Here is a 27,740-nt window from a genome sequence, read left to right on the forward strand (position 1 = left end):
GTTTGGGTTTTTTTTTTTTTTTTTTTTTTTTTTTTTTTTCAAAAAGAATAGACTATGGATCAACAGCATATAATTGAGAGACCGGAAATAAACCCAAGTATCTGTGATCGATTGACTTTTCAAAAAAATGGTGCTGGACCAACTGGATGTCCTCAGGCAAGAAGATAGACCGCGAAATCATGCTTTTTGCAAATTAACTCCTATGAATCAGAGACCTCAGTGCAAAGAGTGAAACTATTGAAACTTATAGGAGAAACCACGGTAGACCTTTGGTGATGTCAGAGTGGGGTGGGGGGGTGGATGTATCTAAACCACCAAGCAACACAAGGAAAAAGAAAATAAATCGGATTTCATCAAAATCTAAAAATTCATTATTTCAATAGGCATTATCAACAAAGTGAAAAGAAGAAGCAAAGATCTCTGAAAATCATATATCTGGTGAGGGTCTGGTCTCCATAATGTAGAGAGACTGCTTACAACTCAACAGGAGAAGACAGACAATCCAGTTTTTAAATTGGCAGAATGAAATAGACATTTCTTCAAAGAAGATCTGAACTCCTCAGTGAGCCCATGGAAAGGTGCCTGACGTCTCTACCTGGTAAGGAAAGCATGCTGCCACACCACTTCACGCCCTGCAGGACGGCCGTGACAGGTGCTGGCAAAGAGGTAGACAATCCACCCTCAGACCTGCAGAACAGTCTGGCATTTCCTCTCCTGCCTCCATACCTAAGAAATGAAAACACAGGTCCATACAAAGATATGTACATACGTGAGCCTTCACAGCAGCATTGCTCACAATGGCCAGGAAGTGGTTCTCAGCTGATGAATGCACGGACAAAACATGGTCCGTTTACACTGGAATAGTATTCATCCCTGAAAAAAGGTACAGAGTCCACGCTGATGCATTTGTTTATAGTGTGAGCACACGTTGAAAACTTGCTAAGTGAAAAGAGTCAGACACAAGACACAGGAAGCCATATGCTGTGTGACACTTCCGTCTAAGCACCAAAGTAGGCAGACACACAGACAGAAAGGAGATCGAGCTTGCAGGTTGCAGCGGGAGGGCGGGCAGTGGGCGTGGGGAGTGACTGCCGAGTGCGTAGAGCGTTTCCTGCGGATGGAATGATCTGGACCTCCGTGGTGGCAATGGTCGCACAGCCCTGTAAACATAATCAAGACCCCTGGATTGATCGCTTTTCAGGGTGGGTTTTATGGTATATGAATTATGTCAATTAAAAAAATAAAACAAGGAAGAATTTTCAAAGGAGAAGAAATTCCCCAGGAGAGGGCCCTTGGGCAGAGTACACAGGTGAGCACAGGGGAGGTGCTGGGGTGGGCAGCAGGCCGGGTGGTTTCCCTGCTCCAGCATGGGCAGCCATGGAGGAGTGGCCCCGAGCCAGGCCCTGGGCAGGCCGTGCAGAGAGGGCAGCGGGTGGGCGGGACCTGTGTCTGGGGGCCGTGAGCCTGAGCCATGGTGAGCACCATCAGCAAGCAGGGCCTTAGGGGTCCGTAAGCGAACCCCACTTTCCCCTTTGCCAGACGGCCTGGCGCCATGGCCGGAGGGGCCGGGAAGGATGGGGAGGCAGCGCCCAGGATGGATTCCAGGGGCAGACCCAGGACCGACTGCTGCAAGTCAAGGTGGGCAGCAGGAAGAAGCAGACATCCGAATGTGCTCAGCACCCTCTCCTGGGCCTTGGGCAGATGTGAGGTGCCGCAGTCTGGCTGGGCACACAATCACGAGCCACCACACAGCTTGTAGATTCAAACAGCAACTCTTTATTCCCGAACTCACACCAGCCGTCTACAATCACGTTCTGGGGAAATCCACGTTCTCTGCCCAAATCCACCTCCACTGGGCTTCTGTCTCCCAAAAAATACTGTCTGAATCCCGTGAGAACTCAAGGGGAACTCAGGCAGCAAGATACGCCCTATTCCCAGCAGGAATAATCTTAAACCTTAAACCTGGAACCCAAACCGGGAACGCCCTAATCCGCCTTGGTCCTTGAGCAAGGTCACCTACATTCAATGTCACTGCAACATGGGGTACGCTGGCAAGGAAATTGTCATACCTACTTGGCTAATGGCTCCCAGCAGTGAGGCCTTGAAATAACAGGCAGAACAAGCCAGGCAAGGGCGGGGCTGGGGCTCAGCGGCAGGGCGCTCGTCTAGGTTGGAGCCTCAGCACCACCCAAAAATAAATAAATAAAATAGAGGTACTGTGGCCAGCTACAACTAAAAAATAAATATTTTTTTTTAAAAAGACAAAGACAAAGCATCCCTGCATTCGATTTCCAGTACCAAAAATAAAGACAGTGAGGTCCTCCAGCCCCGACCACTGGGGCTTCAGGTCGTGGATGTAGAAGCTGCGCATGGCTGGGAAACGCATGGACTGCCCAGCACAGCTGAGGCCCAGCCTTGAGTGTCCAGGCCTGTCCTCCTGGCAAGGTCTCTGGGCCTCAGGGACAGACCCTCCAAAGCTGGAGGGACAGAGCAAGCCAGCCCTAGGTGCAGAACACTGACTGTCATGAAGCCACCTGAGGCCAGAGGCTGGGGACAGCAGCGGCAACTCCGTTCAGCTCCTGGTCAGGAAACAGGATCTCACGCGCCTGGGGTCGGAAGAGGATCGCGGCTGAAGTGCAGTTCCTCAGTCCCGGGAGCCATTCGTAAGAAAACTCCAACATACAGGACAAAGACAGGTGACCCCGGAGGACAGATACACAGCGTGATGACACGCGGGGCTTCTCCAGGACCTCCAGCGGTGGCCACGGGTGTCTCCACACTGATCTCTGCCACCTTAATGAAGTTAGGAGGCATCTGCTTGGGATCAGAGAGGACCACTCCCCAGGGAGAGCAGCTGTAATGAAATCCATGACTTGGCCCAGGCCCCAGGCAGCCTGTGGACCCGTCCCCAGAGGTCCTCAGAGAAGCCCAGTGCATGGCTTCCAAGNGGGGGGGGGGACTCTTACAGCTGGTGTGCTGCGGGGACGTGTCAGTGGATGAAGGCTGCTCGAGCCGGTGTCTTAATATGAGGTGGTTCCCAGGGGAGGTGTGCCTGGGGAGGTCAGTGGCCTGGGCTAAGGCAGGAGTGGGGGGCTCAGCCTGCAGGTATGCACGTCAGCAGGTCTTCCCCATAGGCTGGACCCTCCTGTAGATGAGGTGGCCAAGGAAGGTGCCTGAGAGGGCCTTTGAGCCTGGGCACCAGCACCAGGACTAGCACCGGGTGTGGGGGCACTTTGGTCTATTTATGTGTCTGAGTGTGTTCCACCTGGAGGAAGCGGGGAAGGCTGTGGTCCTGGCGGAACACAGGAAGCCTTAGAAACACGGTGAAAGCAAAACAACAGCCAGTGGTACAGCAGTGATTCGAAACCACCACCTCCACCACCTCCGCGCTTCCCCGAGTGCAGGTGAAAACCAGAAAGTCTGGCTACATCCCTGCATGGGGTTCATAGCCTTGGGAGGATGGGTTTCTGGTCCCAGTACCCACCCGACCCCTCCATTCCCTCTCTCTGCAGAATCTAGGCTTGATGGGGGGCTTTTGATATGTCCTGAGGTGATACTAGTAAGAAACGCTGTAGTAGGCTGGGGTGCCGCTCCATGGTGTGGCACTTGCCTAGCATGTGCAAGACCCTGGCTCAGTTCCTGGTACCTGAGGAATAAAAAATAATGAATAAATAAATAAAAAAGGATGTGGAAATATACTTAAATAAGTATTTAAATAAAAGCCCCAGAGTCTGATGGCTTGAGAAGAGTGCAGTGCTCCCTGAGACGCTCGGGTCTGGACTTGTCCTGACAGTGGAATGCGGCTAGAAGCCACAGACACCCTCCCCCTGTCCCCGGCACTTGCCCACCTGGGCACAGGCACACACGGACTGAGGACCGTGGGCAGGCACAGCACACCTTTCTCCTCTGTCCCCTAAAACGCGGCACCTGGAGTTGCCTGGGCCCACAGGCAGCCCAGGAGGGCAGGCACCGGGCAGAGAGACTGGCCTTCAGCCTGCTGTCCCTGTGCCCCTATTAAAGCAGCTCTGGACTGCTTATAATTGGTTCCATGATTCTCAGCCACCCTGAGAACTGCCGTTCAAACTTGAGCAGCATCATGATCAATGGAAGCTGACGGCGGCTGAAGCAGTATTGACTTCCCATTCCTAAACAGCACCGTCATTAGTCAAGGAAAGCATCTTTTAATTACTCCCAGGAAGGAGAAAAAAAAAATCTTTTTGGATGGATTCTGCAACAGCTGCCATTTTGTCCAGTGCATTCGATATTAAATTTATTGTCATAGGAGGAAAAAAGATACCCTCGTCCCCCTCTGTAATGGGGGTTTAATTTGGAGAAGGATTCATGTCAGAGGTGAGATCGATGAGACGACAATTAACTACATCTGGGGCAGAATCAGAATTCCCCCTCTCTAATTGCTATTGATACCATTTAAGCACACACTTAAAATATTGATTTTAGATGGGAGGTTTAAGCGGCGCACAGGTAGTAGCAGTGGGCAGAGGAGCTGGGACTGTCGGGGCTGAGCAGGGGCATGTTGCAGTCTTAGGGCCAGGATTTTTGGTGTGAGCTCGGGTGGTGGCCAGGATGAGCACCTTGTAGCAGCTGGGGAGCCATGGGGCAGGGAGGGTCCCTCTGTAAGAGCACCAGTGTCTATCACTATGGAGACAAGTGGCCGAGCTCCTCTTCCAAATGCAAGAATACTAACCGCAGAGGTAAAGGTATTAAAATAGCAGGTGGACCTTGCTCAAGTGAGGGGACAGGTGAATGGGGAAGGTGCAGGTGGTCACCCCAGAACATGAGCCTTTTATGCCCCTAGGGCAGGGGGCTTTGGCCTTTGCAGCACAGGGGCAGATGTCCCCGTGAACCCATCTGTGCCCCAGGGCTCGGTGGCGTTTGGGGGCCTCATGCAACACCATGACCGCATTCTGTATTATCGTCCCCTCTCACAGGGAAGCCCTTTGGATTGACTGCAGGGACCGAGCAGAGCCCTCTGGACAGAAGCCACCCTCTGCTTAGCCCTGTGGCTCTCCCTTCGCCTCCCATCTTTGTCTCTTAGTGTCAGGCATCTGGCCCGGGAGGGTCTGCGGGGACGTTGCTATTTGCATTTCAGCACAGGTAGCCTATTTACGCGTGCTCGGGAGCCTGCTGTGTTGGACTAGGAAATCAAAGGAACCTGGAAGTGCAGAACTGGGTTTTCAATTCCATGAAAGAGCTCTTGAGAGGAGCTCTGAGCACGGCTGAAATCACCCATTGCCTCTTTGATGCTACTTGGAAGGGGGCTGGCGGCTGATTTAGTACACACTCCCTCCTGTCTTTAGCTTCCTGTTTCTCTTCTTCTTTTTTTTTTCCCATTATTTGTAAGTTCACCTCCATGCCTAAACATCCTTCTTGTCTTTAACCTATAAAAAGATGTTGCCTTGGAAAGGAAGATTGGTGCCCACATCAGAAACCCGCGTGGGAGAGACTGGCCGCGCACTTGCAGATGGAAGCAGCCTGCCCGGCGATGGAGTGCCGTCTCCTTTTGATTCTGCAATGCCACTTTCATCTTATTTATGCACATGGAGATATTGATAAAGGGGAAATGTATCCAAACTGAAAATAATTGGATCCCTGCAGCCAACTCTGAAATATTAAAAGCAGCCCCACTCGGCCATGGCTTTGTCTTGTTAGGTTTGATCATAAGATCACAATATAGTAATCTCAGGCACAGATTCCTGCCCCAAAGATGCACTGTTCCAAATGTGGCCTCGGGGAGCGTGCCTGCCCACGCAGCCCGGGGCTGTCTCATGTGATTATTTTTCAACAGTCCTTGGCTGCTGGGGTCAATGTTTTGTCTCTTTTGAGTGTTCCTCTATGCTTGACACCTTTTCCTATTCTCTTTCTTTAAAAAAAAAAAAAATGGGGAGGGGGAATCTAGGAGAAGTAGAAGAAAGGACCTTGCTGTGATGACCAGAGTCCATCTGCAGTTGGGTGGCATCTGCTCCCCACATGTCACTTCCCTCATTAACAAGCAATTGAATTAATTAAATGCTACTCAGAACACGCATAACAAGCTACCGGCAGTGTCCAAATTAGCACTGATAATCAAGGATGATTTCCTTTATTATCCTGCTAAGTGGTGTGCAGACTCTGATCTCCCTGTCTGCCCTCATCTATTTACATACCCCCAGCTTCTGCCTTTGGAAGCGGAGGTTATCTTACCTAGTTAATTTGCCTCGATCACCGAGCATGGCGGATTGATGCCCGGCCCCGCCGCCACCGCCGTGCACTGGCCCCCTCCCCGCCTGCCCTCCCCCAGCCCCAGCCTTTGTATCTCAAGCTCCCTGATAAATTAAAGGCCACCCCTGTGGTCTCTCAAGTGAGTAATAGAGGCAGAAATTTCATTTTGCAACTGGCTGATTTAATGATCCAAAGGGTAATTAATGGCCTGATTATCTTAATGTTAAATATGTCCGGCAGCAATTACTGTGACCTCCCGCTTGTCAAGGTCCGGGCTGTGCTCTTCTTTCAATTAAGTTCTCTGGGGCTTAATGGTATGAATAAACTCCTCTGATTCTATCATCCCGGACGCAGAGGGTTCAGGGAACTGGAGGCTCGTTTGGAGTTTTAATCAGCCTGTCTCCTACTCTGGCGATGGGAGTTAACAATTATAACAAGGACAGTTTAACTTTCTTTTCCCGTCGCACGCACACACACTTTCTTACGAGGTTTCATCTCCGTTATCTGCACATGTTTATTTCAGTGCTCTGAGGGAGAATTCTGTTTGTGGAAGAAGCCACTGTGCTCAGGAAGCTCGTCTCTTCCAATATAAATTATCATGTGAACGCTGTGGTTTTTCTGTTTGACAGGCTTAATTAATTGGCAGGAGCCCCCGAAAATGACAGCACCACTAATTGCAACTCAAAGCGAATTTCTGTCACCATGGCCTGCCTGTCGGCGGGCATGCCCCCAGCCCCAGCCACAGAGCGGGGACACCCTCCCTGGGTGTCCAGGCAGGCACTGTGCCCTGTGTGAGCCCCGACGGTGGCTGGCCCCTCCAAGGGGCGGTGGGTGTGCAGGCACGCCATCTGCTCACAGGAGTGACATTTACTGCCAATAAAGTTTATACGTCCGCGGCTCTGCAGACCCAACAGCTGCTCAGGGACCTCAGCTTTGACTTCAGAAATCCTACAAGTTCCCTTAGCAGGCCGAGTTGGAATCAGTTGGAGAGCCGTAACTCACCTAGCGACCCCTCGCGACTGCAAGGGGCCTCATTAGCACATCGCTAAATATGCTTGCGTTTACTAGAGCTCTGGGCCCAGATCAGAAATACTCTACAATAAATATTAAGCCAATTAGGAGAATGTACAAATGAGAAGTACATTAACACTGCCTTAAAAATAATGCCTGTGGCGTACGGTGAGGGGGGACGGCACTCCATCCAGCGAGGTCAGGGGGTGCAGTGGGGACTCACTCGCTCCGCTCAGGGCTGTGCCACTGGGCACTCAGTCGTAAGGCGATTTTAAGAAGACCCTCTGCAAGGTCAAGTATAACAGGACCTGCGTTTTCAAGGGTAACTGTACTCAACACTTCCCTTTGAACCAGATGGGCCAAAATGGGGGGTGGGCTCAGTACGTTGCCTGCTGCACATGAACCTTGGTTATGTATGTGATCCTGCAGGAAACCAGTGTGTGCTGGAGGCCAGCCTTGCTACCAGAGAGCTGTCTTGGGTGGAAACCCTGTGTCATTTGCTCTCTGAAACGTAGCCATGGAGACCATAGAGGAATGTCTGGCTTCTGAGAATTTCCGTCCTCCCGGTTGACGAGAGCTCAGGTGTTCAGCACACCAGCTGCCCTCCAGGTGCCTGGCCATGTGGAGCTGGGGTCTGCTGGGAGAGGGCATGGAGGGAGGATGGGAAGATGAACCTCTGCAGCTTGAGCTGCATGACATGAGCCAATAGAAAGATGCCCTCTACAGCAGCCCCTCTCTTCCCATCCCTCCAACATCGGGCCTTTTCCAAAGGGCCACATCTTTGAGGGCTGTTCCCTGGTTTGCATCTGCAGCTATCTGCTAAGAGACCGCCCCTCCCTTCTGCACCAGGAAGGGGGAGGAGCAACGAGCATGCCCACAGTCTGCCGTGCCCTGTGCCTATGTCCTGCTCAGCACAGAACCAGCCGCTGCTCAGGATTTCTTCTGTTTTCCAAGTGGGGAGAATGCAGGGTTGAGACCTGTATGTCCCTTGCCCAGCGCCACCCAGACCACTGGAGCCAGGATCCCTGATGCCCTTCCTGGTGCCCAGTATCTTGCAGCAGACTCCTTGGCACGAGGTCTAGAGGAGCACTGGCATTGGCAGCACCACCCTCTCCTGCCAGTCAGCACCCACGCAGGCTGTCTCTCGGCCACGCTGGGTCTGGGTGCGGGCATTAGAGCCCACTTACCTCGTGCTGTGCCTGCAGGGTTCTCCCCTTAGGAAACCGAGTCGTCTCCCTCACAGGAGCTGAAATAAGAAGAGCCTTGCTTTAATTTGGATTCCGCTGCAAACCTGCACGTTCACAGTCCTCGTCTGGCTGCTCTGCAAGCTTCTCCAGGAAACAGTGCTGAGGACCCAGGATCAGCCAGCACCCGTGTGTGTCCAGCCTGTAACATGACCACATCCGCTGTCCCCAGCCCAACGCTGTCCGTTAAAAATGGGGAGCCTGTGCCTCAAAGGCCTGACAATCATATTTTTTGTCTGCATTTGGATTTCTAGCTGCAGTTCCATTGGCCAGTATTTTCTGTAATTTTTAATTTAAAAAACAAGGTATTTTCTCATTTGTAAGTTAAAAGTAGCGGTTATTCCCACCCACTTAGCCATGGAGAGTTAATGCTAAAGGAAAATAAAACCAGCTTTGTGGCTGGGCCCTCTGTGCTGCTGGTGAATGGGACAAGTGGCCCATGTCCTCCCCAGGGCTGGGAGGGTGTGCCGACCCGGAAGATGTGCTCCGTTTTGATTTTGTTTATGCCTGTGCAGTGACACACAACCACAACCCGGCCTGAGGAGTTGCGGCCCTATCCCGAGGCCCTGGACCTCATCCTTCACCTCTTGAGACCCAGCCACCTGCTTCTGTCCTTCACCAGGCTCCAGTCTAGCCTGGCATGTCCAGAATGCCATCCCAGCAGGTGTTACAGGCAGAGGACATCTCAGGGACTCCCGTGTACGGGATTGCACATTATGATTTAGTGGCACTTTCCCCAGGAATACAAGGTTGGTTCAACACACATATACAAAACTCTCCACAGTAGGCCATAGTCACAGGATAAAGGAAAAACTACATGTTCATCTCAAGAGATGCAGGAAATACACCTGGCAAAATCCAACATGCTTTTGTGATACAAATACTCAGCACACCAGGAATAAAAGGAAAATTTCTGAACCAGAAAAAGGACATTTGTGAAAACTCACAGCTAACAACATTTTTAATGCTTAAGTATCACAGGCTGTCCCCCCTAGGGTCAGGAACAAGACAAGAATGTTACCAAATCTACTCAACATGTGCTTGAGGCTCAAGCCAGGGATTTAGGCAAAGAAAAAAAAAATAGGCATCCAGATTAGGAATGAAGAAGTAAAACTGTCTCTGTAGATGACATGATCTCCTATGTAGAACTCGGTTGTGCTTCTATGCAATACGATGAACAGCCAAAATAAAACCAAGGCCACAGTTCCACTCACTGTAGTAGCAAGAAGAACAATATGCTTAAGAATAAGTTTAACCTTGTACACAAAGACGACAAAGCATCTTTGAGAGAAATCAGAGACTGAGCAGAAGGACACAGAATACTTAACATTGTTCGGACGGCAGCACCCCCAAGTTGACGTGCAGGTTCAACAGGATCCCTTTCCAAGTCAGAGCTTCCTTTTCAGCAAGCTAACCCTAAAATTCAGATGGAAATGTGAGAGCCTCTCCATTAGACAAAGCACTCTTAAAAAAATAACGGGGTTGGAGGACTCATTTCTCCTGATTTCAAAACTGAGTATAAGACCATAGTGATCGCAACCTGTGTGGTACTGGCATAAAAAAATACACAGTGTATGTCTGTAATTCCAGCCACCTGGGAGGCTGAGACAGGAGGATTGCGAGTTCAAGGCCAACCCCAGCAATTTAGCAAAACTGTCTAAAAATAACAAAATTTTTAAAAAGGACTAGGGATGTAGCTCAGAGACAAAGTACCCCTGCGTTTGATTTCCAGTAACAAAAATAAATAAATAACTGTTTGGGTTTGTTTTTTTTTTTTTTTTTTTTTTTTTTTACTTTATTTTGAGATGGGGTCTTGCTGAGATGCCCAGGCTGGCCTTGAATTTGCCAGCCTCCTGGGTAGCTGGGATTGCAGGTGTACATTACCGTGCCCTGCTGTTATTACTTTTTAATTTCTTTTTCCCCCTGAAAGTAAAGTTGGGTCATTATACATAATTGAACGTGAAAGTGTGTGGCGTCTCAAGGCTCCACAGAGCAATGGTCCTATAGAAGACTCTGTATCCAAAACAGGGCACACGCCAGTACTTAGAGAGCATGGCGTCTGATGGCCACCACGAGCCCCTCAGGAAACGGCTGCAGGAATCCAGAGCTTGTTTAAAGGCCATGAGGCAGCTGAGGGCTCAGGCACAGGCGTCCTGAGACACGTGCTCATAAAGAAGGCTTCCTGGGAACACCGAGGAGAAGAGCTGCTTCCACAAGGGCCTCTGGCCTGGCAGGACCCCAGACCCACCTGCTGCGATAACCAGACTGAGGATGGCAGGAGCCCACGCAGGGCAGGGATGTCACTCTGGAAGAGCAGCAGCCTAGCATGCCAGAGGCCCCGGGGCCCATTCCCAGTGCAGCCAAAAAAAGAGAGAGAAGTGGCAGGTGAAATACTGGCTTTCTTTTTTTTTTTAATACATAATTTTTTATTTGTTCTACTTAGTTGTATAGGAAAAGAATGCATTTTGACAATTCATACATAAATGGAGTCTAACTCCTCATCCTTCTGGTTGCACCTGGTGCATAGTTACTTACACAGGTCAAGTAGGCATGTGTGCATATAGGGTAATAATGTCCAAGGCATTCTGCTCTCATTCCTACCCCATGTCCCCTCCCCTCCATTCACTCCCCTCTGTCTAGTCCAAAATACCTTCCCCCCTCCCATTGTGAATTAGCATCCACATAGCAGAGAAAACATTCGGCCCTTGGTTCTTTGGGATTGGCTTATTTCGCTTCACATATTATTCTCCAGTTCCATCCATTTATTGGAAAATGCCATAATTTCATTCTTCTTTAAGGCTGAGTAATATTCTATTGTGTATATATACCACAGTCTCTTTATCCATTCATCTGTGGAAGGGCACTTATGTTGGTTTCATAGTTCAGCTATTGTGAATTGAGCTACTATAAACATTGAAGTGACTGTGTCACTATAGTATGTTGATTTTAAGTCCTTTGGGTGTATGCCAAGGAGTGGGACAGCTGGGTCAAATGGTGGTTCCATTCCAAGTTTTCTTAGGGATCTCCAGACTGCTTTCCCAGATTGGTTGCACCAATTTGCAGTCCCACCAACAGTGTATGAGTGTGCCTTTGTCCCCACATCCTCGCCAACACTTATTGTTGCCTGTAAATCCTGGCATTCTTAAATGCTTAAGGCAAAGTAGACTGCATCAAGAAAAAGAAAAGAGGGTATGATGTGATTTCCTGCCTCAGGTAACCTAATTGCTTTTGAAAGCCACTTGTGATTTTCAAATTCTCAGTCCTGCCATTGCTTCACGCCCTCAGGCAGCTGTGCCGCGGGCTCTTTGTATCAAGCATGTCGGACTCCACACAGGGTGCTGGAGATTCTGAACCTCGGGAACCCACCTGGTTCCTAGAGAGCAGCAGAAGCAGCATCCGCGCCACATGGTGAAGGACAGCTGGGCGACCTCCCCAGCCAGCATCCAGAGGGGCCGCCCGGGGCTGGGAGGACCTGGGCTGGGTGCTGAGCAGCAGTGGGGAGCACCGTCCACGGGGGGAAGGGACCGCCGTATTCCTGGAGTGCTGTGGGGTCCTGCGGTTGGTGGCACACAGGACACATCGCAGTGTGACCCGTGTGTTTGGTAGCAGTCACAGACTGGCAGTGATGGGGAAGGTGGCCGCCTTTCACCTGGACCTGGACCTGGGAGGCCTTTCCCACTGACCATCCCCCCTGTGCCCACAGGTCCGTGTCCAGTGGCCCTGCTCTCTGTGTCCTACATGTGCTGTGGCAGCGGCCGCAGGACCATCACCTCGCAGCACACCTGGGCCCTGGAGCCCGAGTCCCAGGGGAGAGAGCCCTTTTGGAAAGCTGCAGTCAAGTCCCCAAGTCACGGCTGGGCAAATGCAGCTTATTTTTGGGAGCCTGTCCCCACAACCCACACTCTGAGCCTCCATGCCCCGCAGAGGGATGAGTGGTGGGCAGGTTCCCTGGGTGACATGCGTTGAGGGGTCAGCGGGACACAGGGCACCCAGGGGCACTGGTCCATGCTAAAAGTGGGAGAGGTGCTTTATTCCTTCCGTGTTTTTTATTGGTGCGTTATTAGAGCTCTGCGTGATGGCAGGGTCCTCTGTTGGGATCTGCACATGTGCACAGTGGAGCCGTTCAATACGACCCTTGTCACCTCCTGGTATTGGGAAGAGGTGTGTTGGTACTTATGGAAAATAGGGAAGTCTCGGACGGACCCGCGGCCCACGCTCTGGTTTTCTTCCTGATTAGAGTAGGTCTTGAGAAAGCTGCCTGACAAAGCAAGGGGCCGCGGGGTCCCTGGGTGAGAAGTGACACTCTGCCCCACGGCACTGCGACTGTCACTTCAGACACTGTGTCCTAACAATGAGTTCCTTAAGGCACTTTGCATCAGGAAAGGTGCCTTCTGAATTCTATTTTAAAGCTTAGACCAGGAAAACAAGCATAAAGGTTCCTCCTCCTTGTGGAAGCTTTGGAAGGCGGCTGGAGAGGGCTGAGCAGCAGCTGTGGGGCCGCGCTGAGTCCTCCCTCTGCCCAACAGCCCAGGCCTCCGTCTTGTCCACTGTGAAATGGGCACCCCAGCCCCTTGCGGATGTGCCAGGGGAGCAGGAGAGACCCAGGGAGGCACAGAGGAAGCGGCTCGTCGTCCTCAGAAGGCTCGGAACCCAGGCACCAGGCTCCTCGGCCCCATGACCAGGACCTAGAGGGGAAGTTCTCCTTGGGGGCGGCATCATTGAGGACGAGTGTCACGCTAAGTGGGAAGATGTGCTCTGGCGTCCTGTGGGAGGAGGATAAGGAATCCGTGGGACAGGCCCCTTTCCCAGACGTCCTCCAGCCCGCGTGTCAGGTTGCCATGGTGGGGAACTGTGCACAGACGAGGCTCCCGCCCGCCAGGTTGCTCCGAGCTGGGGAGGAAGTGTGCACTTAGACTTGTCCTGGACGTCGCTGGGTGGGTCAGTGCCTGCGGGTCTCTGCCGAGCCGCAGCTGCCTTCCCCTGAAGGTGCTTCCTGTCAGTGGGGGCAGTGCACCAGGTGACCCGGGGCACGCTTGCCCACCCAGTCTCTGCACCCCTTGCCCCTTCCTGCTTTGGGTTGGAAACTTTCAGAAGGGGTATCACTTCCTGCCTTTTTTTCCTGGAACTCCTGGCCCAGAGGGGCACCTGAGCCACTGGATGCCCCAGCGCTCTTAGGCTCTGTACTTCAGATGTGGGCAGCCTAGCGGCTCCAGATGGGGGTGCAGGGGAAAGACCATCCCCTCCCACGGGCCTGCCACTCTGAGCCCAGCACTACGCATCTGCTTCCAGCTGCCCTGCAAGGCGCTTCTGAGGTGCAGGGGCCCTGGGTCAGGGGGAGCCCACACGCTGACCACCAGCCAAGCTGGAGAGGAGGCCGCAGAACATGGTCAGGCAAGGTGAAGGCCAGTCTTTACACCAGTCAATTCCTGCCCCCTTACAAAGCCCTCGGACTCCCAAGCATGCTGTGAGTTGAGCCATTTGTGGGGGCCAAGGAGCCTCGGTCCGAGGTCCCTTGACACCTTGAGTCCCTCCAGCCCCTTGCCTTTCTCCTCTCATCCCCCAGGCCTTGGAGAGCCTCTGTGCTGCCCATGAGCATGGAGAGCCACAGTGGCCCAGGTCAGCAGGGGCCCTGTACTCCAGTGGCTTTGGGGGCCTTCCTTTCTTTTCTGGGGGAGTTACAGCTCTGAGGGGCTTTGTGGCCATCGATGGGACAGGTGTGGTGGCACTTTGTCGGCAGGAGGGACCTAACCTCTGGCCTGTGTGCCCCCGGCTGCTAGTGCTAATTACACTGTCTTCCTGGGGGCCAGTTCCTGAGCCCTGGGGTTCCAGGAAACACTAAGGCCATTGTCCTCACCTGCAGCCCACTGAGCATATCACCTTAGGAAGGAGCCACGGATGAAACGTCTGTGTTGATCCCAACAGGCTTCAAAGCGACCCCAGAGCCCCCGCGCAGGACAGCGGAGGGAGTGGCAGAGGGAGCCAGGCCAGCTCCTCCCAGCGCTTCACAGCCTTCAGGCTAGTGGTTGGCACAGACGGAGAGCAGGGGCCCGCCTTCCCCGGGTGGGCAGTGAGACGGGCGGCTGCAGCCTCAGGGGTGTGACGGCTGCCGCTCCGACTCCGTGGAGATGCTGCCTGGTTTTAGCCGCCTTGAAAGGTTCTGTTCCCGGCATTTCCACTCGGGGTTTGAAGTGGCCAGGCCAGGGGAAGTGGAATAGCTCACTCACCCGGAGCACGTCCCAGCTTTGAGTTAGGAGGGGCCGAGGCGGCTTCCGCGGCTCCCGGCCCCCTGTCGTCGCTGTCTGCTTGTTACTCCACATTCTCGGGATGCGTTTTATTTCTGAAATACACTCAGCCCCGGGCTGGTTTTCATCTGGCTGTGAAGCAGCCATCAAAGAAAACTACCCTAAATGTGCTGTTCACAGGCAGCCCAGAAACCTCTGCGGACACGTTGCCAGCACTGTGCCGGGCACTTGCCGATGGGCGCTTCTGCCCACGGTGGGCTGCAGGGGTGATTGAAGGGAGGACTCACACTTTTAATGTGCATGTTTGCAACAAAATCCTGTTGCCAAGGCAGGGTGTGGGGCCGTTCGTTGCTGGGATGGCCTTCAAACCCAGGGCTCTCTTGCTGGTGGTCTCATGTGGCGTTGAAGAGCTCAGTGCTACCCAGTGGGACTGCCAGCTAAATGAAAGGCCAGGACCCGCGTTCCAAGGCCTGTTGTAGCAGGCCTGTGCTGTCCGCCAAGCCCCTGCTCTGCTAGGAAAGTCCCTGTGCGATTGAATATGAAATTCCAAGTCTCCATGGCCTTTTCCCGCAGCTCTGCTGCTGAGATTCCGAGCAGTGGTTCTCTAGTGGCCAGGGTGGCACTGTGGTCAGTGTGCAGCCCGCCACGCAAGAGCCACTGCCAGTGGCCCTGTGGGATGTCCTCTCAGGGCCCCACTTGGCCAGGCCTCCTGAAAACCCTTCTCCCTGTCGTTAGGTGGACCCTGCCTTTCTCATCGCAGGCGCCCTCTCACGCTGTGAAGGGGCCATGCTCCTCACAGACCTGGTGTTCACTAGGCCCGCGGGCTCGCCGAGCTCCGGCCGCCTGGGGTCCATGAATGTGCAGAGGTCATGGCAGTGATTCGGATTCTTTGTTCTAAACATCCCAAGTCACACCATCCTTTTGAGATGGTTGTGCTAAATCGTGAACTGTTGTAATCGGCTTACCCAGGGAAGGTGGTATGTTTTTCTGAGATTTTTTTTTTAAAAGAGAGAGAGAGAGAGAGAATTTTTTAATATTTATTTTTTAGTTTCCGGTGGACACAACATCTTTGTTTTATTTTTATGTGGTGCTGAGGATCGAACCCAGTGCCCCGCGCATGCCAGGCGAGCGCGCTACCGCTTGAGCCACATCCCCAGCCCCTGAGATTTTAAAAAGATTTATATTGAGGTAAAATTCACTTAGTGCCTGCAGAGATCCTGAGTATGCAGTCAGGGTAGTTTGACACCTACATTAGTAGGTATTAACAACATTTCCATCACCCAGAAATCCCCTAGTGCCCCCTCCAGGCTGTCCTCCCTGTTCAGAGCAGCCATGGATCGACAAGTTAGTTTTGCCTCTTCTAAAAATTCATATACATGAAATTGGGTGGTGCATGTATTGTGCCTGGCTTCTATCACTCAAAAACACAGTTGAAGAGCTTTATGTATCTGCCAATGGCATGTTTTCTGCTGGTCTGTGGTTACAAGGGAATGTCTGAAGACATGGAGGCTCCCAACCCATGTTCCCTGACTCTGAGGCCCAGGAGCCTGCTGTGCAGCCAGCGCAGTCCCTGGGGCTCTGGTTCAGTGTCAGGATGCAGAACTCCACTTGGGTTAAACTGGCAAGGTCCCATCTAGTCCTTCCTGTGTGGGGCTGGGTGCTGGACCTCTCTGCACCTCACCTGCCCCATCTCCAAAGTGAGGGACAATGTAGCACCTGCCTCCTAACAGTGACCTTGAGAATTAAATGAGCAGCGTGTGCAAAACAGTGCCAAATTCCTCATCTTCCAGATCAAGGTCTCAATTGTACATGAACGACATGTTATTGTTGTTGTTGTTGTTGTTGTTGTTGTTGTTTCTTTGTTTTTAGGAAACGTTGACTTTTCCTAAGAATCAGACACTTTGAGCTTAAAAATGACAGTGGAGTTTCTGATGGTGTAGCTCAGTGACAGAGCTTGCCTAGCCCGCCTGATTCCCTGGGAGTTATAGTGTGTGTGTGTCCTGTTTGCTACAGTATCCTAAATCAGGTGACTGGCACATTGCATCAGTGTCTGTAGTAATGCCTGGAACCAGGTGAAGCCCAGGGAAGACAAGTCATGGGAAACAGTGCTTAGTACTTGTCACCAAGTTACGTGGCCAGGGCTGAGAGTGGCACAGCTGAAGAGTAGACTGAGGTCACGTCTCCCTGGTTCTGGGGAGGGCACATCTCTCAGAGCAGTGACCTCCTGTGTGTCTTGTAGGATATGCTGGGATCTAGCAAGTGAGGTGGCAATATGAGTATTTGTCACATGTGACTCGGGGAAGCCAAGGAGGAACAGCCATCCCCAGGGAGCCTCACTCCGGTCCCAAGTCACAGCCATGAGACTCTTGAGGTCTACTCACAGGAGAAGGGCACGTTGGGTGCATTCCCGTAACATGGAGTGGCTCTTACGGAAATCAGATAATTGGCTCATATCAGTGTGAAACATCTAATGGGAAAAAAATTTTTTTGTTGTTTCTTAAGCCTAATAATCCTCAGTGCTGGCCAGGGTTACATGGCAATGCCTTGTACCCCCACCCCCCAGCCTGGCCCTGCTCTGCTGGTAACAGAGGAGCTTGAGGAGACCTTCCTGGAAGGAACTTGGCACTCTGAATCCTCAGCCTTTAAAATGACATGGGTTTTGACCCAGCCACCCTTCTTTCACATTTATCCTAAAAAATGAAGGGTGTGTGAAGAGAGGGTTATTTGCAAAAGTACTCAGTTGCATCATTGCTTATGTGAGTAGAAGTTTTAAATGAAGCAAAAAAAATAAAAATAAAAAATAAGTGAATAATCACTTTAGCATATAAATATTGTTTACACTTCCATTATATATTTATATGATTATAATTATGTACATTACATAATCATGTTGATATAAATATATAAGTATTTACATATGATTATAATACGTGGTATATAGTGTGACATTTTAACCATTATATATGATGCAGCTGAAAATGTAATGGCATGGACAGACGGTCACAGTAAAATCAATTAAAAGTATATCAGGGGCTGGGGCTGGGGCTCAGCAGTAGAACACTCGCCTGGCACCTGCGGGGCACTGGGTTCCATCCTCAGCACCACATAAAAATAAAACAAAGTTATTGTGTCCAACTACAACTAAAACAAAATATATATTTTTTAAAGTATATCAGTTAGGGGCCGGGGCTGGGGCTCAGCCGTAGCACACTCTCCTGGCATGTGTGAGGCACTAGGTTCGATTCTCAGCACTGCATATAAATAAAATAAAGGTCTATCAACAACTAAAAAATAAATAAAAGGTTTTTTTTAAAAAAAAAAAAAGTATATCAGACCTGCACCCAAAATGTTCATTTAAACTATTTCTAGAGGATCAAAGTCTGATCTATTTTTATTTATTGCTTATCTTTATTTTGTAATTTTCTGCCCTTTTAAATGTTTGGTTAGATTTTTCTCAAAACATCTGTGAGATGGACGCCTGAGAGGGACAGGGGATGTCGCCAGCATGAGTGGCATGCCCGTGCCTTTCTCGTAGCGCGAGTGGATGGGCCACTCCAAGGGCGCGCCTGTCTGCTCCCAGTGGCTCTCAGAGCCCTGGCAGCTGCTGGCCTGGCCTGTGCTACGAGCCCTGAGTTAGGAGGAAGCACCCCTTGGACTCGAGCCCGTGCTGCGCATGGGAGCCACGCAGCCGGAGCCTGCCTCCCCACACCTCCGTTTCCTCGTTCCTAAGAAGGCCTGGCCACTCTGTTCCGCAGGCTGTGGTACAGGCAGCTTTCATGCGAATGAGCTGTGTTTAAACTGTCAGGCTAGTTCTGAAGGACTCTTGACAGGTGAGGAGCATCTGCAAGATCATGAGTAGGTTCCTCAAAGGGTTCAACATAACTGGAGAGTTGCCGTATGGTCCAGCAGGTCCACTTCTAGGTACATACCCAGGACAAAGGCAAGCATGTGACTGCACAGACACTTGTCTGTGAGTGTTCGTAGCAGCATAGTTCGTGTGAGCCAAGAGGTGGAAACAAGCCACCAGTGAATGGATGAACAGAGTGGGGTCCAGCCACACAATGGAATAGTATCCAGCACCATAGAGGAGTGGCCTCCTGGCACTTGCTACACAAATAAACCTTTTTTTGTTGTTTTTTAGTTGCAGTTGGACACCAGACCTTTATTTTATTTATTTATTTTTATGTGATGTTGAGGATCAGACCCAGTGTCGCGCACATGCTAGGCAAGCGTTCTACCACTGAGCCCCGGCCCCAGCCCGAGAATGAACTTTTGACAGGACACTAAGTGGAAGAAGCCAGGCCCAGAAGAGTCCTGTTGTATGATACTGATAGGAAATGTCCAGGATTGGCAGGACCATAAGGACAAGTGGATGGGTGTTGCTGGGGGTCAGGGTGGGGGAGGGGGCAGAGAGGCACCAGGGAAATGGAGGGTGACTACTGACCAGTTTGTGATCATTGTCGTTGTTGAGATGAAAATGTTGTGAGATTGATCGTCATGATGGTTACATGACTCTGAGAAATACTGAAACCATTGAACTTCACAGTCTAAAATGAGTGAGTGGCAGGTTATGTAAATTGCTTCTCAATAGAGAAGAGAATAAAATAGATCACATATTTTGAGAGATGTGAAAACTCAGGGACCACATGTTCTGAAGTTTAAAGTGAAATAGAGAAAACTGTGTCTCTGGGACAAATAGTAACTGCTAAAGAAACCCAGGGCCTTGCCAGAGTGGGGGGAGACGAGCTTGGAGGGCTGCAGGCTCATGCCTTCGGCACCAATGGCCTTGTCCCCATGGATCTTTCTAGACTATCAGAGAATCACTCAAGCCCAGCATGCAGGGTCTGAAGGGTCCAACAGATTGGGTTGGAGACACAGAAAGCCTTGGCTGTGTGGGACAGTCACCCAAGTCACAGCCCACCTGGGGGACAGGGGCTTCCTGACAGCACCCCAGAGGTCCTGCCCTCTCTGGGAGGGATCAGTCCTTGCAAGGGGGACAGCTGAGGCTGCCCAGGCAAGCTTGAGGGCCTTCTGCGGGGAACCTGGGCAGACACTTGTCCAGTTGTGGAGCTTTAGTCATGGCAATACAGAAGAAAAGGGGGGCACCTTGTACCCAGGGAGCTTCTGGGGCTCAGTCCCAATCAGGGTCTCCAGAAACTGCATACCCTGGAGCATCCCAGCTGTGCCCAGCTGGCCCACAACTTTCCTCTGCTTTAGAAAACAAGCCAGATTTTGGAATTGCACGCCATTGTCAAGAACTGAGAATTGTCACAGACTCCAGGCAGTTCTTCAAATGGCATCCCTGCCCGTCTCCAGGAGAGAGCTAGTCTCCTTACAGACTCCAGGGCTGGGTTGCAGCTCGGTGGCTGAGCCTTGCCTAGCATGCTCACGGCCTGGCTTCGACCCCAGCACTGGGAAAAAACAAACCCAACTGTCCTGTGGTTGTTGGTGGATCAAAGTGCCTTCCTCTGCAGGAAGAGGCCCCGGAGCCTTCCATTCCCCCTCTGATTCCCACCGGCCGAGCCCGTCTGCAGCGGCACTGTCCAGCCAGGCTGTGCAGTGTACTCCTCAATTTTCTAGTACTCCTGTTAAAAAGTCAAAAGGGCCTGGTCAAAGTAATTCCGAAACTGTAACTCGTTGAACAGTATCACTAAAATGTCACCTCCACATATGGATCCATATAAAAAAGTATTAGGCAGGTATCGATGTTCTTCTTTGTACCAAGCTGTGGAAATCAGATGTTACTCCACAGAGCGCTCCACGTCTGGTGTCCAGCCACGTCTGGTGTCCAGTGGCCACATGTGGCTGTGGTCCCCATCTGGACGTCGTAGACCTGGTCTGCTGGCCAGGACAGTGGCACTGCCCTGTCATCTTGCAGAGTGCTGCGGGAATGGATGTCAGGTTAGGACTTCTTGGCTCTGGGCCACGCAGAGGTCGCGTGTCCTGGGTTGGTCCCTCCCAAGGACCTTAAAGTGATGCTCGCACATCAAGTCTCACCAGTATCCTGGGAGTGGTCATCACGCAGCCCGGTCTCAGTGTCCACCACAGCAGCTTGGCTCATGGAAGCCACTTAGTCCTCAGAACTTGTCTTTCTTTCTTCGTGGCCAGTGGAGGAGGCCCAGAGTCGGAGGCCAGACTCGGGCCTCCTAGGTGGGTCTGCCTCAGCCACCTGATGGCCTTTACAAACTGTAGCCCTTTACGCCTGGGCCACCGGGTGCTCCCATGGAGCCTGGCCCTGCCCCTCCCCACAGCCATTTCCACTTCACTGGGTGGGGGGTGGCTTACCTCCAGCAAGCTCCCATTCCCACCTGGGCTGACCCCGCGCCCACCCAGGACGTCTGGCAGTGGCTGTAAGCGTTCTGCTTGTCTCAACCTGGCGGGGATGCTGGTAAACAGTGGCTGGAGTGCCCGCAGGACACTTCCCTGGAGCCTGAGGCCAGCATCTCCCGGGTTCAGGGGCTCTTTCTCCAGCGAGCTGATGCTCAGCGTCACCTGGAGGGGTTCCTAAGACCCAGAGGCGGGGCCCCAGCACCAGGCCTTGCTTCCCCAGGCCTGAGGGAGAGCGGGGAATCTGTGTGTCTAATAGGTTCCCCAGAACTGTCTGGGCTCTGGCCGCTCTCTGGAATCTTGGGAGCTCCAGGAGCCATGCCAGCCTCTCCCAGAGTCCCACCGTCCAGAGACTGTGACTGACCAGAGTCCCAGAAGGTCCCCAGGTGCTGTGGTGAGTCGGCCTGGGACAACTGGGTCAAGGTCGGAGTGAGGCGGGGCAGAGGGCGGGATCCAGGAAGGAGCTGCTGCAGCCCACACCTGCTGGGAAGCAGCTCAGAGGACAGAAAGCCCTAGGGAGATGGGCCCCAGGTCCTCGGTACACTCCACCGCTCTCCCTAGTACATGAGCCACAGGCCAGGGCGTGACAGATGAGGTGAGGGTGAGGGTGAGGGTCTCCATGCTTATCCCTCAGGCCTTGCCAGGCTCCCCGCCCACATGCCCAGACCCCACATGCCCCGGACCTGCTCTAGCCAGGGGAGCAGTCCAGTGTCACATAATTGCACATGTTGCTGCTGCAGAGCCCGAGTGAAGGCTCCCTCAAGTGCCAGCGGAACTCGGGTAAGGTCCTTCATCTGTTAGGACCTTGTCGTCCTCTGTACCAGGAAGATGAGAATGTCAGCCCCCTCAGGCTGTTGGTAGCTCTAGTGTGTGACACTGTCATACCCAGGTCTGTGAATGCGATGCTCTCACCTGCCTGTGCCCCAGCTGCACTGCATTTCTACCTGGATACAATGCCTGAGGTAAAGTTTGGTAAAAGGCCGTCTTTGTTTTCTGTTGCTATAACAAAATACCTGAGGCTGAGGAGTTTTATAAGAAGATTTGTTTAGCTCACAGTTCAGGAGATCCAAGAGCATGGCACCACCATCTTCTTGGCTTCTGGTGAGGGCTTTGCTACATCAGCTCTTGGTGGAAGAGTTGTGTGTAAGGAGGGAAGAAGGGCCATGTTCACTTTGTTATGCCTGCAGTCCAGCAGCTCATCCCCCCTCCAGGCTTGAGAGAAACCTAGTCTGAGCGGCCATCTGCCCAGCGTTCCAGCTTCCTGAAGAAACCCCAGGCCTCTGTGAGGAGGTTGTTGTCTTCCCAGGGACACAGGCCGTGATCTGACTTGCAGAGAGCCCTGCACAGCACGGCCCCCTGCTCATTAGAGATCCAGTGGCCGTCTTCATTAGCGGCTCACCCCGATGCCCTTGAGAGTGAGTCCTGTCCAGGGTGTACTGTGCATTCCGCCGGCTGACAGAGTAGGACCCCAGTGAGATAGCCACAGGTCAGCCACTTGCCTTCTCGTGACCTCGGTGTCCTCTGCAGCTGAGCAGGGACACCACCCAGGAGCCCCCTGGAGCTTGGAAGTCTGGATTTCCTCCTCTCTCGCTCCCACACGCAGCCGCACAGGCACACCTGTCTACCAAACATACAGGCCCAGACGTGGCCTTGGCATGTTGGAGTACAGACAAAGACACCAAGGAAAGTGGCCTCTCAGATTGTCCACGTAAGGGCCCTAGCAGCCCGTGCGGAAGGGGGCAGCCTGGTCGCTGGGTTCAGGGGGACAGAGGCTGAGGGGCTAGTGTCCACTGTACACTCCTGCCAGGTAGTGGTCATTTTTTCTCGGGCCCGGCCCAGGCTGTTCTTAACTTTCATAAGTTTAAACTCAACAATTTCAAGTCCATTGTGAACATCAGAGGAGCTCATTCGCTCTTGATAAAAGTCCACATGAAGCCCACCCTCCATGTGGAAGGATTTGTGAACCAAAATAGCCTGTGGGAAACACGCCTTGACCCCGTCACAGTGGCCCAAAGCTCCTGGTATGCAGAGCACTCTCAGGTTGCTCTTTTATTTCAAATTCCTGTCTCCATTTCCCTGACAGTGTACGGACCAAACATTAAGACCGAGTTCTCAGTGAGAAAAGCCAGACACAAAAGGCCCGCGGGTCGTGATTCTCTGTGCACGGAGTGTCCAGAAAAGGCCACACCACGGAGACAGAGCAGCCGGACGTGGAGTCAGGGGTTTCATATGGGCAGGCTGAACCTTTTGCGATGGTAGAAATGGTCTTAAAACCAGAGCCTACCCGTGGTGTCCCAGTTCAGTGGGTTTACTAAAGACCCCACAGAACTGTCTTGTGTATCTAAAACAGGAGAATTTTATGGTATGTAAATGACACCACAATAAAGCTGTTAAGGAAAAAAAGACTTAGTACTGCCCGCCTCCACCCCAGGGGGCTTCAGTGTTTCAAGAAAACACTAGGCAAAAGCAGGCAGTGTCCGCTCCCAGCTCCCAGAGGCACAAAAGCCCCCTGCTACCCTCCCCGAGGCCCGCAGAACAGCGAGCTGGATTCCAGGGGCTGAGGACAAGGAGCCTGGGCCCTGCCCTGGGCCTGGGTCTCACAGCTGCCAGGTAAATGTGAGACCTACTGGGCTTCTTCAGCCCTGGAAATAGCCAGGGCTAAACGGCGTGGCCTTAGTGGGCACCAGGGAGACCCTCACTCCAGGGAACGCCCACATGGGAACTTTCCTTGGCTGCCAGGGTGGACCTGTTCCCGTCAGGCTCTCCCCAGACCTCACGGGCCTTCCCAGGTCCCGCCACATCCCCAGAGAGCAGCGATGCGAGTTAGCTGGTCGTCAGTGTGGCCCTTTGAAATCTGTGAGTAAATCTGACGTTCATCTGGAGAAGAGAAGCATTTTGCGCAAGTCTGCGAGAGCACCCGCCCGGGGAGAGCCAGGGCGCTGGTGGAGCTGTGCTCCTGGTCCAGGCCTGTGCTCCCTTCTCAACGGGATCTAGAAAATGAAAGCAAGATGCCGTTCACATCCAGGAGGCTGTGAGCCTCGAGAGCATCAGTTCCCACTGCTCATCAGCCATCTCACCTTCCCTGGGGCAGGAGGCGGTTCCCCCCGGCACAGGCGCTCAGGGACCAGGTGGCGGTTTCTGCGGTCCGTCTGCAGAGACCCGGAGCCCCCTTGTCTGTTGGCAGCTGACAGTTTGGGGCCTGTGGAGTTCCAGGCCGAGGGAAGGGGTTTTCTGGAGACTGCACGGCCAAGAGGGAGACTGCCACCAAGGCCAGCCCCTGCCGTGTCACCGTGTTCCACCCACCCCAGCTTTTAACCTGCTCTTCTTCATGGTGTGGACATGAGATTCCCTCCTGCTGACCTCGCAAATGACCATGCACTCTGTGATTTGCAGTCACATAGATTAATTATCCCAGTCTCGGAGGTCAGAAGTTCAAAGTGGGGCCACTCTCGGGGTTCCTCCTAGAGGGCCAAGGCAGTGGCTTCGCAGGCTCTCCCCGACCTTGGCCCTGGCCTTGCCCCACTCTGACCCTGGCTTCATCACCACACCTCTGACTGGACTGCAACCCTCTATCTCACAAGAAGGCTTGTGATTTTCTTGGGCCACCCAGGTGATCCCAGATCACCTCAGCCCGCAAGGCCCTGGACTTAACATATCTGCAGTTACAGTGCTGTGTTGGGGTCACATAGTAACTGGTGCTGGGGAGTGGGACGTGGACGTGTTTGGCGGCCAGTACCCTGTCTACCACATTATTCTGTCCTCTCTGATGCTGTAGCCCATGTTGCCAACCCCATGACAGTCACAACCCTGCCTGCTCATTTTTTCCCATTCATATTTGTGGTGCTTGTGGATACATCTCTCTCTAAGGTGCAGATAGAGCCCCTGTTGCCGGCAGAACCACGTAGAATCAGAAGGAGGGTCACGGCCAGATTGAAGACACTGGGCACAGGACCTGGGCCCTTTCGTGCCATGCCACTTACCACCCAGGGCCTCAGCTTTCTTATTTTAAAAAAGAGGGAGGGTGCCAGGACTTTCCGTCCGCCACTGTGGGGTTGTGCAGCTCAGTAGAGAGGTGCCCGGGCATGCACATCTGAACCACACTCCGTTAGAACCGTGGACCCTCTTCATGCTGCATTTCAGTGCCGGCAGTGCTTCCTCCGCTTGGTGAATCAAGCTTCTCACTGTCAAGATGGGGGCAAATTGTTATTGACCAGCAGCAGGAAGAAGCCACACCCCCTGCCCCAATGCCACCAAGCCCTTACTCTCAGAGTTCCTCTGATAGGGTGGCACTCCTTTGGCCCTGAAACAGTTCACCAGTGAAAATATGTGTACGGTAGAAAAAGTAATGTTTCCATCTGTAGAAAGTTCTTTGGGTTTTTTTTTGCAAGGCAATTATCCGTATAAAATACTTTTTTCTCTTTTAAGTAGAATCCCATTGCTAATGAAACCGCATTTTGGTCATGAAATTGTTACGAAGAAGGAAAAAAAATGTCATTATCCAGAGGGGCAGCAATAGTGCCCACATTCGATGGTCTGCATAGAACATTCTTTTTCTTCTCGGGGAGATGAAAGCAGTCCCCTCCTATTAGCCTATGGAATTATTTTAGAATTGGGTTTTAATCCCTGGAATGAGAGAGGGGATGGAACCCCAGCATAGGTTCCGTGCGTGGGAAGTCAAATCTGAAACGTGGAGACAGGATATAGAGGAGCGCACGCCTCGTCACTAATCCAAAAGAAATAGGAAAAAAGAGTTGTTTTAATGTTGGGAAAAGGCAGTATGAAAGGTAAGCTTCCTCCTGCAGCTTCCTCTGGTGCCCTCCTCCCCTGATCCCATTTGCTAGATGTCCATTTCTCTAAGTTTTCCCTCTAGAACAAACCTATCATTTTTCACCACAGGATATTTACAGCTTCAATCAGTGCCAGATTCAATTGGCTTCTGATCTCATCGCTGGAAGTTATAGATGCAGATATTATTTGCACTGCGGTTAATTATGGAGCAATCAAACTTTGGCTTTTCCACTGTAATTTCCTCTGCCAGCTAATTTAATTAATCACCCCCAGCTCGGCTCTTCCAGCTGCGACCAAGCAGGGTCATTAATTAGGCGTGTGGCGGGAGCTGACGACCAGGTCCTGCCACGCGGCTGCTGCCCACGGGTTTGCAGGAGGCAGAGCTGCTCCTCGGCATCGATCCCTCCAGAAAGGAAAGCACCTCCCGAAAGCTGCGGAGGGCAGACAGTGCAGCTGCGGTGGCCCCTGGCCCACCTCTGTCCTGTTAAGGAAGGGGCTTCACCCTCCTTAGGAGGCTCGCGGACTTGCCTAGGAAGTAGCCATCCTTGGTCACAGTGGCCTCGGTCTTGGGCTCTCCGGGTGAGCCTGTGCATCCCCGGAGCGAGGGGCCTGGTGTGCTAGAAGTTGGCGTCTCCTACGGAAGCGCTGCCTTCCTCAGGGGCTCCTAGCGCGGCGTCCACGGTTGACGCCTCTCTAAAGGGAAGATGAAAAGCTGCTGCCCTGTGTCACGGAGAAGGGGCTTTATTGTGTGAACCTGTCAAAATTGGTGCAGAAATGCTGCAACTGACTCTTCTGTTGTTTTAAAGAGCCTGGGTTTTTTCCACTTTAATATTTTATTTTAGTTGTAGACAAACACAATACCTTAATTTTATTTATTTTTATGTGCTGTTGAGGATGGAACCCAGGGCCTCACACGTGCTAGGCAAACGCTCTACCACTGAGCTACAACCCCAGCCCTGAGCCTGTTTATTTTTTAAACATTTTTTTAGTTGTCAATGGACCTTTATTTAATTAACTGATTTATTTACATGTGGTGCTGAAAATCGAACCCAGGGTTTCACACATAGTAGGCAAGCGCTCTACCACTGAGCCACAACCCCAGCCCACAGAAGCCTGTTTATTTTCAGCTAGCAACTTGCCTTTCCTGTGTTGAGCGTGCCCATCACTAGGAAGTCACCCTGAGAATTGCACATGAACGTGCATGCACACAAATGCCTACTGGGAAGATCATCACCCCCAAATTTAGGAAGCTTTCTTATGATTATTCTTTTTTTAAAATATTTATTTTTTAGTTGTAGTTGGATACAAACCTTTATTTTATTTAGTTGTTTTTTTTGTGGTGCTGAGGATCGAACCCAGGGCCTTGCACGTGCCAGGTGAATGCTCTACTGCTGAGCCACAGCCCAGCCCATCTTATGATTATTCTTAAATGGAATTTTATTCTTTTAATAATGGGGGGGTTCTATTTGACATCTAAGAAGATTTGCTAATGCATTGAACAAGAAACAGTGTTGTCAGTTTTTTTTTTTTTTCTTGCAAAAAAGATAAATTAATGAACAGGTGTTTTCAAGAGTGCAGTAAATCATCCCAGAACAAGGAGAGCCTCTGCTGAGATCCTAACCCATGCCCTGCCCTCAATTAAATGAATCAAAGAGATAAATGTGGATATATGCGCGCACGCGCGCGAGCACACACAAATACCCTGGTGGAGAGGGACCAAGGCCGTCCAGCTCAGTAATTAAAGGAATAATATGGGTGCATTGTGTGCCAGGTGGAAGAAAACGGGAGGAGGACACAAAGTGCAGGATTGCACCTTCAGTTCAGCCAGGCAGGAAGTACCCCACCATAAAAACCCCAATGGCCTATAAACACAGAGTCCCCTCCTCCTTTGGAATGGGCTGGAGAGGCC

The 27,740-nt window shown here is 51.9% G+C and overlaps 1 protein-coding gene across 10 annotated transcripts in view; it reads left to right on the plus strand.

The window, feature by feature from the left end:
• Agap1 (ArfGAP with GTPase domain, ankyrin repeat and PH domain 1) overlaps positions 1–27,740 on the plus strand; it is a 353,309-nt gene that overhangs the window by 296,378 nt on the left and 29,191 nt on the right. Inside the window, exon 19 of one of the 10 annotated variants that reach the window (XM_048808784.1) lies at positions 47–706. The exons of 8 other annotated variants lie outside the window; for them this stretch is intronic. In XM_048808784.1, coding sequence (XP_048664741.1) covers positions 47–77 — 31 coding nt within the window. In that variant the 3' untranslated portion in view covers positions 78–706. Of the gene's footprint in view, positions 1–46; positions 707–27,740 lie in introns of those variants that run through there. One more of the 10 variants, XM_048808785.1, reaches the window with a different exon arrangement.

This window comes from Marmota marmota, unplaced genomic scaffold (assembly GCF_001458135.2).
Source record: "Marmota marmota marmota unplaced genomic scaffold, marMar, whole genome shotgun sequence".
NCBI classification, from domain to species: Eukaryota; Metazoa; Chordata; class Mammalia; order Rodentia; family Sciuridae; genus Marmota; species Marmota marmota.